Genomic DNA, 16,284 nt, shown 5'->3' on the forward strand with positions numbered 1-16,284 from the left:
ATCCATGAATTCAGACCCATTACAGATATTACCACCACTTGCGCAAAATCACCGCAGATATCACACTCACTGTCTTAGTATCAATATGGATATAACCCAGCTGTCTCAGTCTCAGTGAAGAAATTATCCCCAGAATCTCAGTATTATCCTGGATATCAGCTCCACTATCCGATGCACCTTAATTGTACTTGCTGTTTGTTAAGAAACTGCAGACAATGCCTCATCAACTGAAAAAGCTCGATGCAAAAATTAGATTCATACCATGGCACAAACCATCAGCTCCAATTCATTTTTCACCTCAAAGTCCAGTTGCTGGGCCAACTGGACCTTTCCACTGCTCGGTAAGTTGATTGTGAAGAATTCTGCATCACTCTACAACAAAAGGACAGAGTTTGAAAAGAACAATAGACTTCACCCATCCATCAGCAGGTGAGAAGCTTCTCATCAGATATACATCTTTCTCCTTTCCCGACCTCTATTTTCTCTCTGTCTTGCTTTCTCTATCTATTGCAACATTTTAGCCTCTGTCTGTTTGATTTTACTATGACCATTAATCCTTTCAGTTTCTGCTCTTTCCCCTCTTGAACTGCTACAAACTCTTGCTTACATTTCCCAGCCCCACTCCCCCGTGCCAATGAATGTTCTCTTGTTTCTTTTATTTTGAAGCAAAGACTCAATACAACATCTCCAAATCCTGCACCTGTTCTTCCAGGGTCTTAGAGTGTGGAGTCATTCCCTCTCTCAGTCCATTTTTATACCTATAATATTAGGAATGGGAATCACCTAACAATGTTTATTGATTCCTCTAATTACTGTTCGTCATGTTTCCACCTTGTCACTGTCATACTCAATGGGACCCTTTGGCTAGGATTCAAACTAGAATCCCCATGATGAATTTAAATTCCAGCTGGTGGTTTCAGGATTGGGAAACAGGTAGGGAAAGTGAGAGCAAGAAAGTTAGGTGAGCAGCTGATAGTTCCACAGGCATATCAGCCATCTTCAAAAGATGAATTTCAGGCAACTTGTCAGCAGTGGCTTGAGGATGGACCCTAGGATTGAGGGGAGTGATAGGAGTTGGAGGCTGTTGGGGTTTGGCAAGGAGCAGCAAAGGGTTGGGGCAATCAGTCCTACTATTTGGAGTACTACCATGGAATCTACTGTTGCTGACAAATATCTTCCCAGTCAACATGTGCTGTCAAATATTGAAGGAAGCAGGTTTAGCTCCTGCTGCATGAAGTCCAACTCCAGCAGAGAGGGATTATTGCTTACTAAGGACACCTGAAAAACAGGTGTATTCTGATAATGGGTCAAACATCTTTAAGCTATTTTTTTGGGCATGGAACATTGATCTTGAAAACTGACCCTGTGCCCACATTTTACACTCCAAAGCAATGAGATCCAACTCCTACTCATACATTGCTCCCTGCCCCCACTTTAATAGCACAGCAATGAATGTAGTGAGTACAGCCAGTCCGTACATCTCTTTCATTGCCATTGATATGTACCCCAGGGTCAACCAGATCATCATTCTCAATGCCAACTCTCTAATCCAACTTGCCACAACTTTCTGCCTCCTTCTGCAACCAAGACTAAGAACTCCTCACAATTTAAGGAACTGATTGCCACAGATTGCAATATATTGTGTAATATACTAACTAAATCATACAGACTAGCGAGACTCCATGCAGGTGGGCATATGGGTTATGACATAATATTTTCTGATGCCCAAATTTATGCTAGTTATGTGATTTTTGTTTACAAAAAACAAGCTTTCAACATTGCTAGGCCTTGTGAAATTAAACAATAGACACCAACTTAAAGACCCACAGAAGGTACAGAGGGCTGATTGCTATTACATTTCTTCCCTGGAAACTAAAACAAAATTCAAGAATATTTTGCCCAAGCTCACACCCCTTTGGAGAGAGATTAGGGCAAATCACACCCGTACAATGGGCTAGGTGACCTCGTTAGGTACAGGAAAGATTCTATGTTGTCTCCTATTTGCAAGAGATATTTGGGATCGAAAAGTGTGGCACTGGAAAAGCACAGCAGGTCAGGCAGCATCCGAGGGGCAGGAGAGTCAATGTTTCGGGCAATGTCGACTCTCCCGCTCCTTGGATGCTGTTTGACCTGCTGTGCTTTTCCAGCATCACACTTTTCGACTCTGATCTCCAGCATCTGCAGTCCTCACTTTCTCCTTAAAAAGATACTTGCCCGACTCCTCAACAGGACCATTGTTTCAATTGCAACTCTTAATATTTCACCTACCGTTGCTCCATCAATGATGTAGATGAGGTCGTCTCCATCCCTGTCATTTGCCTTTATTGTGAAGACAACATTGCCAACTTGGGTTAACTGTGAGTGTGGGGGAAGGAAAAATAAAAACAGTTTAAAGATGCTTCTGAATGTTGGGTGGTTTAAAATCCAAAAATGTCAGAGGCCAAATGGTATTTGGCTTGAAGGGAATATTGAAGAAGAAAAAAAAATGTACTTGAATTTACATAGCACCATTCATGACACCAGGATATCCTACAGCACTTTACAATCAATTTCTTTTTGAAATGTATTTTCCATTGCAATAAAGCAGCCAACTTGAGCACTACAAGTTCCCACAAACAGTAATGAAATAATAATCATATCTGATTTAATGATGGTAGATGAGGAAAAATATTGGCCAGGAGAATTCCCCTGTTCTACTTCTAGATGACGCCACAGGATTTTTTGCAACCATCGAAGAGGTCAGATGGGGCCTTGATTTAACACCTTCATTTGAAAAGTCAAAGTGAGGACTGGAGATCAGAGTTGAGAGTGTGGTGCTAGAAAAACGCACCTGTTCTGGCAGCATCTAAGGAGCAGGAGAATCTACGTTTCAGGCATAAGCCCTTCATCAGGAATATGGATATATTCCTGATGAAGGGCTTATGCCTAAAACGTCAATTCTCCTGCTCTTTGGATGCTCCCTGACTAGCTATGCTTTTCCAGCACCACACTCTCAACCTTCAATTGAAAGTCAGCACTTTGAAAGGTACAGCACTGTTTCAGCCGTCTCTCAGAATTACTCCCCAGTGGAGTAATGCGCTGGAAATCAAATTCCACAATTCTGGTGAAATCACAAAAGTTAAAGATTTGTTATAAAGTTTAGGATTCCTTAATTTGCCTGACATTCAGATGTAAGTTGACAGAAAGCCAGGAAACTAACCAGGTTACTGAACGTTATCAAGAATTACTGCTTATTATAGAATCCCTACAGTGTGAAAACAGACCATTCAGCTCATATTGACCCTCCAAAGAGCTTCCCACTCAGACCCATCCCATCCGTGTAACCCTGCATTTTCCATGGCTAACCCACCTAGCTTGCACATCCCTGGACATAACGGGGCAATTTAACATGGCCAATCCACCTAACCCGCACATCCCTGGATATAATGGGGCAATTTAACATGGCCAATCCACTTAACCGGCACATTTTTGGATTGTGGGAGCAAAACAGAGCACCAGGAGGAAAACCACACAGACACAGGGAGAATGTCCAAACTACACAGACAGTTGCTCAAGGGTAAAACTGAACTCAGGTCCATATTACTGTGAGGCAGTAGTGCTAACCCCTGAGCCATATAGATGGAGGGAAAAGTAGAAAATAATTCAGTGGTTTCTATTTATAGGATCTGCTCAGGTGGTTTTTATTAATCAGAATGTTGTTTCTCAGTCTTTCTGCTCTGGATGCCTTCACTGGTTTAGAGGAAATACAGGATGTCTGTTTCATACTTCTAAAAGTTCTTTGATGTATTCATTAAAATCCACAGCATACAGCAACTTCTAAAGGAAAAATACCCTAGTTTTCTTAAGGTTTGATGTTGCTGTTATTGCAGAAAACAGCAGGAGTGTCTGAGCTGGTGAAGATCTGAAGGCTGTTCACAGCCCCAAGTTGTTCAGCTACTTGAGATCCAATTACATAGTTGTTGAAGGCAGAAAGCTTTTGTCAGTGATAACCAGTCACTAGTTCACAGACCATTCAGCTACTTGTTGTCAGCTGAATCTCCAGATGAACACACCCCTCAGCTCCTACTCACCTGCAAACTATATTGCAGTTATTGTTTGGACAAGTAACAAAGAAGATTGATGAGGGCAGAGCGGTAGATGATCTATATGGACTTCAGTAAGGCGTTCGACAAAGTTCCCCATGGGAGACTGATTAGCAAGGTTAGATCTCATGGAATAGAGGGAGAACTAGCCATTTGGATACAGAACTGGCTCAAAGGTAGAAGACAGAGGGTGGTGATAAAAGGTTGTTTTTCAGACTGGAGGTTTGTGACCAGTGGATGCCACAATGATCAGTGCTAGGTCCACTACTTTTCATTATCTATATAAATGACTTGGATGTGAGCATAAGAGATATAGTTAGTCAGCTTGCAGATGACACCAAAATTGGAGGTGTAGTGGACAGTGAAGAAGGTTACCACAGATTACAACAGGATATTGACCAGATGGTCCAATGGGCTGAGAAGTGGCAGATGGAGTTTAATTCAGATAAGTGTGAGGTGCTGCATTTTGGGAAAGCAAATCTTAGCAAGACTTATACATTTAATGATAAGGTCCTAGGGAGTGTTGCTGAACAAGAAGTGCAGGTTCATAGCTCCTTGAAAGTAAAGTCACAGGTAGCTATCATAGTGAAGAAGGAGTTTGGTATGCTTTCCTTTATTGGTCAGAGTATTGAGTACAGGAGTTGGGAGGTCATGTTGCGTCTGTACAGGACGTTGGTTAGGCCACTGTTGGAATATTGCGTGCAACTCTGGTCTCCTTCCTATCAGAAAAATGTTGTGAAACTTGAAAGGGTTCAGAAAAGATTTACAAAGATGTTGCCAGGGTTGGAGGATTTGAGCTTTAGGGAGAGGTTGAAAAGGCTGGGGCTGTTTTCCCTGGAGCATCAGAGGCTGAGGGGTGACCTTATAGAAGTTTATAAAATCATGAGGGGCATGGATAGGATAAATAGACAAAGTATTTTCCCTGGGGTGGGGGAGTCCAGAACTAGAGGGCGTAGTTTTAGGGTGAGAGGGGAAAGATATAAAAGAGGCCTAAGGGGCAACTTTTTCATGCAGAGGGTGGTACATGTATGGAATGAGCTGCCAGAGGAAGTGGTAGAGGCTAGTACAATTGCAACATTTAAAAGGCATTTGGATGGGTATATGAATAAGAAGGGTTTGGAAGGGTATGGGCTGGGTGCTGGCAGGTGGGACTAAATTGGGTTGGGATATCTGGTCGGCATGGACGGGTTGGACCAAAGGGTCTGTTTCCATGCTGTACATCTCTATGATTCTATGACTCTAAGTAGCTTTGTTAACAGTGCTTGCAATGAGTATCATGTTCTTTGCTTTTGAAAGCTGCAATAATCCTTCTACAATGCTTGGTTTTTAAAACAGTTCTTTTCTCATTTCAGTCTACAATTTAAGATACAGAAAATTAATTAGACACTGTCTTTACAGAGCACCTACCTGGATTAAGTGCTCAAGCCCCAGCATAGACTTGTCTAGTCTCTAAAGGTGGATGTAAAAGTTTCCTGTGGGATCTTTCAGTGATTACACTGCAAGGGAGTACTATACTGTTTGTAAAAGACTTCGGAACATCCTGAGATTGCAAAGGGTGCTTTATAAATGCAAGTTCTTCTTCTTTAATGTTTTATACATAAGTCAGTCTCTCACCTCACTGATGTTGACTTGCTGAACACTTTCTTTAAGGAACATTGGTGGATTGTCATTCTCATCAAGTACCTGCACCATTAGTCTGTAGTGGATCTGCAAATGGACAAAAACATACATTTATTGTTGAAGTTACAGGTGGAGAAACATCAGCATTTGAGCAAATGCAGGAACTCAATCAATCAAATCTACATCTTGCTTTCTATCCATCTTTCTCCAGTGTTTTGTTTCTTTCCTATGGAGTTGCCATGATGGGTTATTGGAATCTGAACGTTCTCTCTGCAAACATGATGGAATTTGATTTCACAGATAATTTTAAAAGAGACTTGGATGACTAATAGAGGATGAAGATACTAACAGGGTTACAGACAAACTGAGGGACATGGGATTAAGCAGAGTACTTCAAGAGAATTCACATTCAATGGGCTGAATAGCATCTTTCTGTGCTGTAACTTTCTCTTCTGTGAATTAAGATTACCCCGACCCTGATGGAAGAGTTTACTGGAAATCAAGACTTATCATTCCACAAGTACTCACAAATGTGAAATGTGACTTACTCACTACAATGGTTAAAACCTGACTTTGATCACTATATGAGATGAAAGAAACATTAACTGAGTTCCATCAATGAACAGGAAAACAGAACTTAGTTATCATAACAAACTTATCCACGAACTGGGCAAAAATTAATCCTTTATTACTAATATGCAAAGTTAAACCACCCCCTCTTTAAATCTAAGCATGCACACATTCATTCACAAATGGGATGGACAAGGTAGTCAAGGCAAACAGATTTTCAGAAATATAATGGAGGATAATGTAGGAGAATGGATCAAAGTCTGTAGACCAAGATTCCAAATTGAAAAGAGTAATGAGAGAACTTTCTTAGGTTTTGGCAATGATATCACATTGCTCTCAATCACCGTGATCCTCAATTCAGTACCTGGTCAGTTGGATGTGGTTTGAGTTAATAGTTTTCTTTCTTTTCACATAGAAGGAGAGAAAGAGAGACCGAAAATATCTCGCTTGCTTGCAGACCTTTTGGAGGTCTTAGTCCAACAGGTGTCTCTCTTCTCAGTTCTGTGACCAACTGCTAATTAGAACCAATCCAAATTCTGTTGCCGAGCAGCTTTTTATCTTCAACCCAAAAGAACTTGGAAGTCTCATAAAAGTATGAGATACAGTTTTTTGAAAAAAATTACATGACCTTGTATAATAAATAAGTGACCATACTGTTCCACTTTTTCTTCAAGTTGTAAGAAAAAAATCTCATTCATTGTCTGCAACAAAGCAGTTTCAAATTTCCATTTATCAGTTTAACTAAAATATCTGTAATCCTCACAAAGCCCATAAGGCACAAGACAATCTGTTCCAAGGTTGAATAAAAGATTGAGGAGAAGATGAGAAAGAGCAGAAGTCAACAAAGTTAGCTTAGATTTTAAAAGCCTGAGGATCAGAGGAAGGGAAGTTGGCCAGATTATTGGGGAGCTTGATAGATTGGAGTAATGAATTTAAACTTTAACAAAATGGAGATGGAAGATTGTAGATGGCAAATTTATAACTTGGTAGGAACAAAAGAAAAATGTTCTTAGAAATATTAACTGTGATAATATATGTCATTCAGCTATAATGCGTGTTTCATTAATGCAATTTCACTATAACACGATTGATGAAATGGGGACACTCTCTATAGCACAAATTTTAAAGCATATATTGGTTATGACACAATTCTGACTCCGTTAATTGAAATGATGCCGCTATTACGTGATTTTCTTATAATATGGGGTTGCATGAGAATGGAACTACCATGTTATAGCAGAACTGACTATATTGAACAATCATAGAGCACAGTATGAGGCCATTTGACTCACCAAGCCTGTACTGGCTCTTTGAAAGACTTGGATCATTAACACTACGTTTTTGCTCTTTCCCCTAATTCCTGGCATTGTTTCTGTTCCAAGTATTTGTCCCATTCATTCTGAAAGTTATCATTGAATTTACATCCAGCATCCTTGCAGGCAGTGAATTCCAGAACTGTAGGTCCCTCATCTTTGCCCCAGATCTTTTGCCAATTACTCTCTACCCTATCTAATCAAGAATATTTTTGATTTCTTAAACAAACTTACATTCATATCTCTATAACACAATCCCTACCATCAAATACCTTGTTAGAGCTGGTGCTGATGCAGGGAGTGGTTAGAGCCTGGATGTTGGATAGTTAATGCAGATTCTTATTTGACTACATTCACGATTAGACAGAAAAGGACACAGAGTTGGGGAGAATTTAGGTAGGTCAGAGGAGGAGCATGCTTTGTCTATTGTCCTAAGTAAGATCCAGAACCTAGTCATGGGTAGCATAGGTAAGTTCATGCTGGGGAAGGGCAAGTCTCAGACATGATGGGCAAAGTGTTGAAAATAATAAGCAGATACATTACTCTCAGAACATGGATAAGAGAAAATATTTCTGGTGAGGAGGTGGGTAGTGGGAGACCAAAACTAGAGGCCATAAATACAAAATAATTACCAATAAATATAACAGGGAATTACCAAGAAACTTCTTTACCTAAAACGTGGTTGTAATATGCTACACAAGGATGTTGAGCTGATTAGTATAGATGCATTAAAGGGAAGACCAGATTAATATAAAGAAGATCAGGTGAAGTAAGGTGAAAGAGAAATCATGTTAAGCATAAACATTGGCATAAATCTATTAGATCTTTCTATGCTGAAGATGTAACTTTATGTAATTGCTTCAACCCAGACTATTCTGACCTTTTAAACTAAAGTTTTTTTTTTAAAAAGCCTCAAAAGCAATAAAACATGACTGTTGCAGCTTACTTCAGGATGTACCTTTGGGTTGGTAATACCTCACATTGTAGATGATATGAAACATGTTTGAGTTTCAGTTTAATGTGGGCCATGCCATTATATTTTAGCTCCTGATAACCCACCCTTAGACAAATGCTGATAAGCCATTTCTCGGAGATAGGCACCACCTCATGGGCTTCACACATCAGCTGCAGAAAAACTGACCAGCATGGAAATAAAGTTTGAAAACTACTAGCAGAGCTACAGGGCTCACTATGACACAGAACATTACAGCACAGTACAGGCCCTTTGGCCTCGATGTTGCGCCAACCTGTGGAACCAATCTGAAGCCTATCTATCCTACACTATTCCATTTTCATCCATATGTTTATCCAATGACCAGTTAAATGCTCTTAAAGTTGCCGAGTCTACTCCTGTTGCAGGCAGGGCATTCCAAGCCCCGACTACTCTTTGAGTAAAGAAACTACCTCTAACATCTGTCCTTTATCTAACACCCCTCAATTTAAAGCTATATCCTCTCGTGCAAGCCATCACCATCCAAGGGAAAAGGCTCTCGCTGTCCACCCTAACCCTCTAGTTATCTTATATGTCTCAATTAAGTCACCTCTCAACCTTCTCTCTAAGAAAACGGCCTCAAGTCCCTCAGTCTTTCTTCAGAAGACCTTCCCTCTATACCAGGCAACATCCTGGTAAAACTCCTCTGAACTCTTTCCAAAGCATCCACATCCTTCCGATAATGCAGTGACCAGAACTGTACACAATACTCCAAGTGCAGCCGCACCAGAGTTTTGTACAGTTGCAGCGTGACCTTGTGGCTCCAAAACTCAATCCCTCTACCAATAAAAGCTAATACACTGGATGCCTTCTTAACAACCCTATCAACCTGGGTGGCAACTTTCAGGGATCTATGTACATGGACACCAAGATCTCTCTGCTCATCTACGCTACCAAGAATCTTACCATTAGCCTAGTACTCTGTATTCCTTTTGCTCCTTCCAAAGTGAATCACCTCACACTTTCCACATTAAACTCCATTTGCCACTTCTCAGCCCAGCTCTGCAGCTTATCTGTGTCCCTCAGTAACCTGCAACTATCACAATCAGTACTAACCACAATTCTACCGACCTTAGTGTCATCTGCAAATTTACTAACCCAACCATCTACACCCTCATCTAGGTCATTTATGAAAATGACAGACACTGGTGGCCCCAAAACAGGTCCTTGTGGTACACCACTAGTAACTGAATGCCAGGATGAGCATTTCCCATCAACCATCAACCTCTGTCTTCTTTCAGTTAGCCAATTTCTGATCCAAATTGCTAAATCACCCTCAATCCCATGCCTCCATATTTTGTGCAATAGCCTACCGTGGGGAACCTTATCAAATGCCTTACTGAAATCCATATACACCACATCAACCACTTTACCCTCATCCACTTCACTAATCTGATTCATTACTAGATCTAGCATAGCATTCCCTTTATTATAAGATTGTTTGCATAAAACAACCTTAGATACTTTCAAAAAGCACTCTACTTGTTCTGAAATATAGTAGTCTGCTTATCCCAATCGATATGCAAGGTAAAATCCCCATGGAAACCACTCATCTCAGTTGATTGATGATGGAAGGGATGTAGATGTTATATACATAGACTTTAGTAAGGCATTTGCTAAAGTTCCCCATGGTAGGCTGATGAAGAAGGTGAAGTCACATGGGGTCCAGGATGCTCTAACTAGATGGATAGAGAACTGGTTGGGCAACAGGAGACAGAGAGTAGTAGTGAAAGAGAGCTTCTCAAAATGGAGACCTGTGACCAGTCGTGTTCCACAGGGATCTGTGCTGGGACCAATGTTGTTTGTGATATACGTAAATTATTTGGAGGAAGGTGTACGTTGCCTCATTAGCAAGTTTGCAAATGACACTAAGATTGGTGGAGTAGCAGATAGTGAAGGTGACTGTTAGAGAAAACAGCAGAATATGGATAGATTGGAGAGTTGGGCAGAGAAATGGCAGATGGAGTTCAAATGGACAAATGTTGAAGGTTATGTCAGAGTACAACAGGACCTTGATCAGAAGGGGCTGGTGGGCCGAGGAATAGCAGATGAAGTTTAATTTAGATACGTTTGAGGTGCAGCATTTTGGAATTTGCAAATCTGGGCAGCACAATGGCTCAATGGTTAGCACTGCTCCCTCACGGCACCAGGCTCAATTCTGCCCTCGGGCGACTGTCAGTGTGGGGTTTGCACGTTCTCCCAGTGTCTGCGTGGGTTTCCACTGGGTGTTCCAGTTTTCTCTCTTAGTCCAAAGACATGCAAAATAGGTGGATTGGCCATATTATTGGCTAACTTACCTATAGAGTTCAGGGATGTGCAAAGTAGGGGGAATGAACCTGGGTGGGATACTCTTCAGACGGTTAGGGTGACCTGTTGGGCTGAATGGTGTGTTTCCATATCACAAAGATTCTATATATAGCGCAGGACTAATAAACTTAAGAGTAAGATCCTGTGGAGTGTTGCCAAACAAAGAGACCTAGAGGTTCAGGTTCATCGTTCCTTGAAAGTGGAATGGCAGGTAGACAGGATAATGAAGAAGGTGTTTGGTATGCTTGCCTTTATTGATCAGAGCATTAGTAGAGGAGTCGGGAGATCATGTCGCTATACAGGACATTGGTTAGGCCTCTATTGGAATACTGCACTCGATTCTGGTCTTCCTGTTATAGGAAGGATATTGTTAAACTTGAAAGGGTTCAGAAAAGATTTACAAGATGTTGTTAGAATTGGAGATTTGAGCTATAAGGAGAGGCTGAATAGACTGGGATTGTTTTCCCTGGAACACAGGAGGCTGAGGGGTGACCTTATGGAGTTTATAAAATCATGGGGGGCATGGATAGTGCAAATAGACATAATTTTTTCCCTGGGGTAGGCGAGTCCAAAACTTAGGGCATAGAGTCATAGAGATATACAGCATGGAAACAGACCCTTTGGTCCAACTTGTCTATGCCGACCAGATATCCCAACCCAATCTAGTCCCACCTGTCAGCACCCGGCTTATATCCCTACAAACCCTTCTTATTCATAATCCCATCCAAATGCCTTTTAAACGTTGTAATTGTACTAGCCTCCACCACTTACTCTGGCAGCTCATTCCATACATGTACCACCCTCTGCGTGAAAAAGTTTCCCCTTAGGTCTCTTTTATATCTTTCCCCTCTCGCCCTTCTTAAAGAAACATAATAAATCTCAGGAAAGACAATGGGACAAGTCATTGGCCTGACAGTCCCAGGAGATGATGAATTGTAGTGGGGTTTGAGACAATAATGAAGGCGAGCCTGCAGCAGGAGGCAGCAGACTGTGCCTGAGATAACACCCTGGATGTATTATGCTCCTCAGTAGCACCACTTACTATTGGAGTGATTGAAGGACAGGCTGTTGTCAGAAAAACACACATCTGTATATAGAACATAGAAAAGTACAGCACAGAACAGGCCCTTTTGCCCATGATGTTGTGCCGAGGTTTAATCCTAATGTAAAATATAGTAATTTAACATACGCACCCCTCAACTCACTCACTCAATGCATTCCATGCATTCACAACTCTCTGCATAAAGAACCTACCTCTGACATCTCCTTTATACCTTCCTCCTAATATCTTCAAACTATGACTCCTTGTACCAGTCAATCCTGCCCCGGGGAAAAGTCTCTGACTGTCTACTCTATCTATTCCCCTGATCATCTTATAAACCTCTATCAAGTCACCCCTCATCCTTCGCCGTTCCAATGAGAAAAGGCCTAGCACTTTCAACCTATCGTCGTACAACCTATTCTCCATTCCAGGCAACATCCTGGTAAATCTCCTCTGCACCCTCTCCAAAGCTCCCACATCTTTCCTAAAATGAGGCGACCAGAACTGCACACAGTACTCCAAATGTGGCCTTACCAAGGTCCTATACAGCTGCAACATCACCTCACGACTCTTGAATTCAATCCCTCTGCTAATGAACGCTAATACACCATAAGCCTTCTTACAAGCTCTATCCACCTGAGTGGCAACTTTCAAAGACCTATGAACATAGACCCCAAGATCCCTCTGCTCCTCCACCTTACTAAGAAGCCTACCGTTAACCCTATATTCCGCATTCTTATTTGTTCTTCCAAAATGGACAATCTCACACTTGACAGGGTTGAACTCCATCTGCCACTCCTCAGCCCAGCTCTGCATCATATCTAAGTCCCTTTGCAGCCGACAACAGCCCTCCTCACCATCCACAATGCCACCAATCTTCGTATCGTCTGCAAATTTACTGACCCACCCTTCGACTCCCTCATCCAAGTCATTAATAAAAATTACAAACAGCAGAGGACCCAGAACTGATCCCTGCGGAACTCCACTTGTAACTGGGCTCCAGGCTGAATATTTACCATCTACCACCACTCTCTGACTTCGACCGGTTAGCTAGTTCTCTATCCAACTGGCCAAACCTCCCACTATGTCATGCCTCCTGACTTTCCGCATAAGCCTACCATGGGGAAACTTATCAAATGCCTTATTAAAATCCATGTACACTACATCCACTGCTCTACCCTCATCCACATGCTTGGTCACCTCCTCAAAGAATTCAATAAGACTTGTAAGGCAAGACCTATCCCTCACAAATCCATGCTGGCTGTCCCTAATTAAGCAGTGTCTTTCCAGATACTCATAAATCCTATCCCTCAGTACCCTTTCCATTACTTTGCCTACCACCGAAGTAAGACTAACTGGCCTGTAATTCCTGGGGTTATCCCTATTTCCTTTTTTTGAACAGGGGCACAACATTCACCACTCTCCAGTCCCCTAGCACCACCCCCATTGACAGTGAAGATGAAAAGATCATTGCCAATGGTTCTGCAATTTCCTCTCTTGCTTCCCACATAATCCTACGATATATCCCGTCAGGCCCGGGGGACTTATCTATCCTCAAGTTTTTCAAAATGCCCAACACATCTTCCTCCCTAAGATGTATCTCCTCAAGCTTACCAGTCCATTTCATACTCTCATCTTCAACAATTCGGTCCCTCTCATTTGTAAATACTGAAGAAAAGTACTCATTCAAGACCTCTCCTATCTCTTCCGACTCAATACACAGTCTCCCATTACTGTCCTTGATCGGACCTACCCTCGTTCTCGTCATTCTCATGTTTCTCACATACGCATAAAAGGTCTTGAGGTTATCCTTGATCCTACCCGCCAAAGATTTTTCATGCCCGCTCTTAGCTCTCCTAATCCCTTTCTTCAGCTCCCTCCTGGCTATCCTGTATCCCTCCAATGCTCTGTCTGAACCTTGTTTCCTCAACCTTATGTAAGTCTCCTTCTTCCTCCTTACAAGACATTCAACCTCCCTCGTCAACCAAGGTTCCCTCACACGACCATTTCTTTCCTGCCTGACCGGTACATACATATCAAGGACACGTCGTATCTGTTCCTTGAAAAAGTTCCACATTTCAATGACATCCTTCCCTGACAGCCTGTGCTCCCAATTTATGCTCCTCAGATCCTGACTTGCAGCATCGTATTTACCCCTCCCCCAATTGTAAAACCTACCCTGTTGCAAGCACCTATCTCTCTGCATAACCAAGGTGAAAGTCACAGAATTGTGGTCACCATCACCAAAATGCTCACCCACTAACAAGCCCATCACTTGTCCCGGTTCGTTACCAAGTACCAAATCCAATATGGCCTCCCCTCTGGAAGGACAATCTACATATTGAGTTAGAAAAGCTTCCTGGACACACTGCACAAACACCGCCCCATCCAATCTACTTGATCTAAATAGCTTCCAATCAATATTTGGGAAGTTGAAATCGCCCATGACTACTACCCTGTGGCTTCTGCACCTTTCCAAAATCTGTTTCCCAATCTGTTTCTCCACATCTCTGCTGCTATTGGGGGGCCTATAGTAAACAGCCAACAAGGTGACTGCTCCTTTCCTATTTCTGACTTCAGCCCATACTACTTCCAAAGGCAGATCTCCCTCGAACTGCCCTTTCTGCAGCCGTTACATCATTTCTAATTAGCAACGTCAACCCCCCTCCTTTTTTACCACCCCCCCCCCCCCCCCCCCCTCCCCCAAATCTTACTGAAACATCTGTAACCAGGAACCTCCAACAACCATTCCTGGCCCTCTTCTATCCACGTTTCCGTGATGGCCACAACATCGTAGTCCCAAGTACTGATCCACACCTTAAGTTCACCCACCTTATTTCTGATACTCCTTGCGTTGAAGTATACACACTTGAGCCCATCTCTGTGTCCGCAAGTATTCCCTGTCAGTGCTACCTTCTCCACAGCCTCCCTACATTCTTGGACATCCTGGAAAACAGCTAACCTACTTGCTGGACTACAAGTCCGGATCCCATCCCCCTGCCAAATTAGTTTAAATGCCCCCGAAGAGTGCTAGCAAACCTACCCCCCAGGATATTGGTGCCCTTCTGGTTCAGGTGCAACCTGTCCTGCTTGTACAGGTCCCACCTTCCCCAGAATGCAGTCCAATTGTCCAAATACCTGAAGCCCTCCCTCCTACACCATCCTTGCAGCCGCGTGTTCAACTGCACTCTCTCCCTATTCCTTGCCTCACTGTCACGTGGCACCGGCAACAACCCAGAGATGACGACTCTGTCTGTCCTAGCTTTTAGCTTCCAGCCTAACTCCCTGAGCTCCTGAATGACCTCCCCACCCCGCTTCCTACCTATGTCATTGGTGCCAACGTGCACCACGACTTCTGGCTGCACACCCTCCCCCTTAGGAATTCTGAAGACACGGTCCGAGACATCTCGGACCCTGGCACCCGGGAGGCAACAAACCATCCGAATGTCTCGCCCATGTCCACAGAACCGCCTGTCTGTCCCTCTAACTATAGAAATCTCCTATAACTAGCACTCTCCACCTCTCCCCCTTTCCCTTCTGGGCCTCAGAGCCGGACCTCATGCCAGAGACCTGGTCACTGCAGCTTACTCCTCCTAGGCCGTCCCCCAGAACAGTATCCAAAGCGGTATACTTATTGTTGAGGGGAATGACCACAGGGGATCCCTGCACTGCCTGCTTCCTCCCTTTCCCACCTCTAACTGTTACCCAGCTACCTCTGTTCTCTGGCGTAACTATGTCCCTGTAGCTTCTATCTATCACCCTCTCAACCTCTCGAATAATCCTCAGTTCATCCAACTCCAGCTCCAGTTCCCTAACGCGGTCTGTGAGGAGCTGGAGCTGGCTGCACTTCCTGTAGATGAAGTCAGCAGGAGCATCAGTGGTCACCCCTACCTCAAACATCCTACAGGAGGAACATTCCACTGCCTGCGCTGCCATAACTCTACACTTAGTCTCCAAAACAAGAACACTAAGTAGCTTACCTGTTCAGCCGACTGAGTCCTTTTTTTTAAGGTTAGAGGAGGAGGGAGGGCGGGAGACACTACACGTGTAGTGGACCACAATATTCCAAGTGTGGTCTCACCAGGGACTTGTAGAGCTGCAGCAAAACCTCACAGCTCTTAAACTCGATCCCCCTGTTAATGAAAACCAAAACACCATATGCTTTCTTAACAACTTTATCCATTTGGGTGGCAACTTTGAGGGATCTATGTACTTGCACACCCAGATCACTCTGTTCCTCTACACTGCCAAGAATCCTGTTTTTAATCTTATATTCAGCATTCAAATTCGACCTTCCAAAATGCATCACTTCGCATTTATCCAGGTTGAACTCCATCTGCCATTTCTCAGCCCAGCTTT

General features: G+C 42.9%; 1 protein-coding gene across 3 annotated transcripts in view; it reads right to left on the bottom strand.

Annotated features, from left to right (window-relative positions):
- cdhr5-rs (cadherin-related family member 5, related sequence) overlaps positions 1-16,284 on the bottom strand; it is a 57,470-nt gene that overhangs the window by 23,182 nt on the left and 18,004 nt on the right. For all 3 annotated transcript variants that reach the window (XM_043713942.2, XM_043713941.2, XM_043713943.2), the window contains 3 exons: positions 5,697-5,789; positions 2,269-2,355; positions 262-372 (listed from right to left, as the gene is read on the bottom strand). In XM_043713942.2, the coding sequence (XP_043569877.2) occupies positions 262-372; positions 2,269-2,355; positions 5,697-5,789 (291 nt within the window). The remainder of the gene's footprint in view (positions 1-261; positions 373-2,268; positions 2,356-5,696; positions 5,790-16,284) is intronic.

The sequence above is a fragment of the Chiloscyllium plagiosum genome, unplaced genomic scaffold, assembly GCF_037043375.1.
Source record: "Chiloscyllium plagiosum isolate Xiang-an unplaced genomic scaffold, Cpla_swu_hap1 HiC_scaffold_23, whole genome shotgun sequence".
NCBI lineage: Eukaryota > Metazoa > Chordata > Chondrichthyes > Orectolobiformes > Hemiscylliidae > Chiloscyllium > Chiloscyllium plagiosum.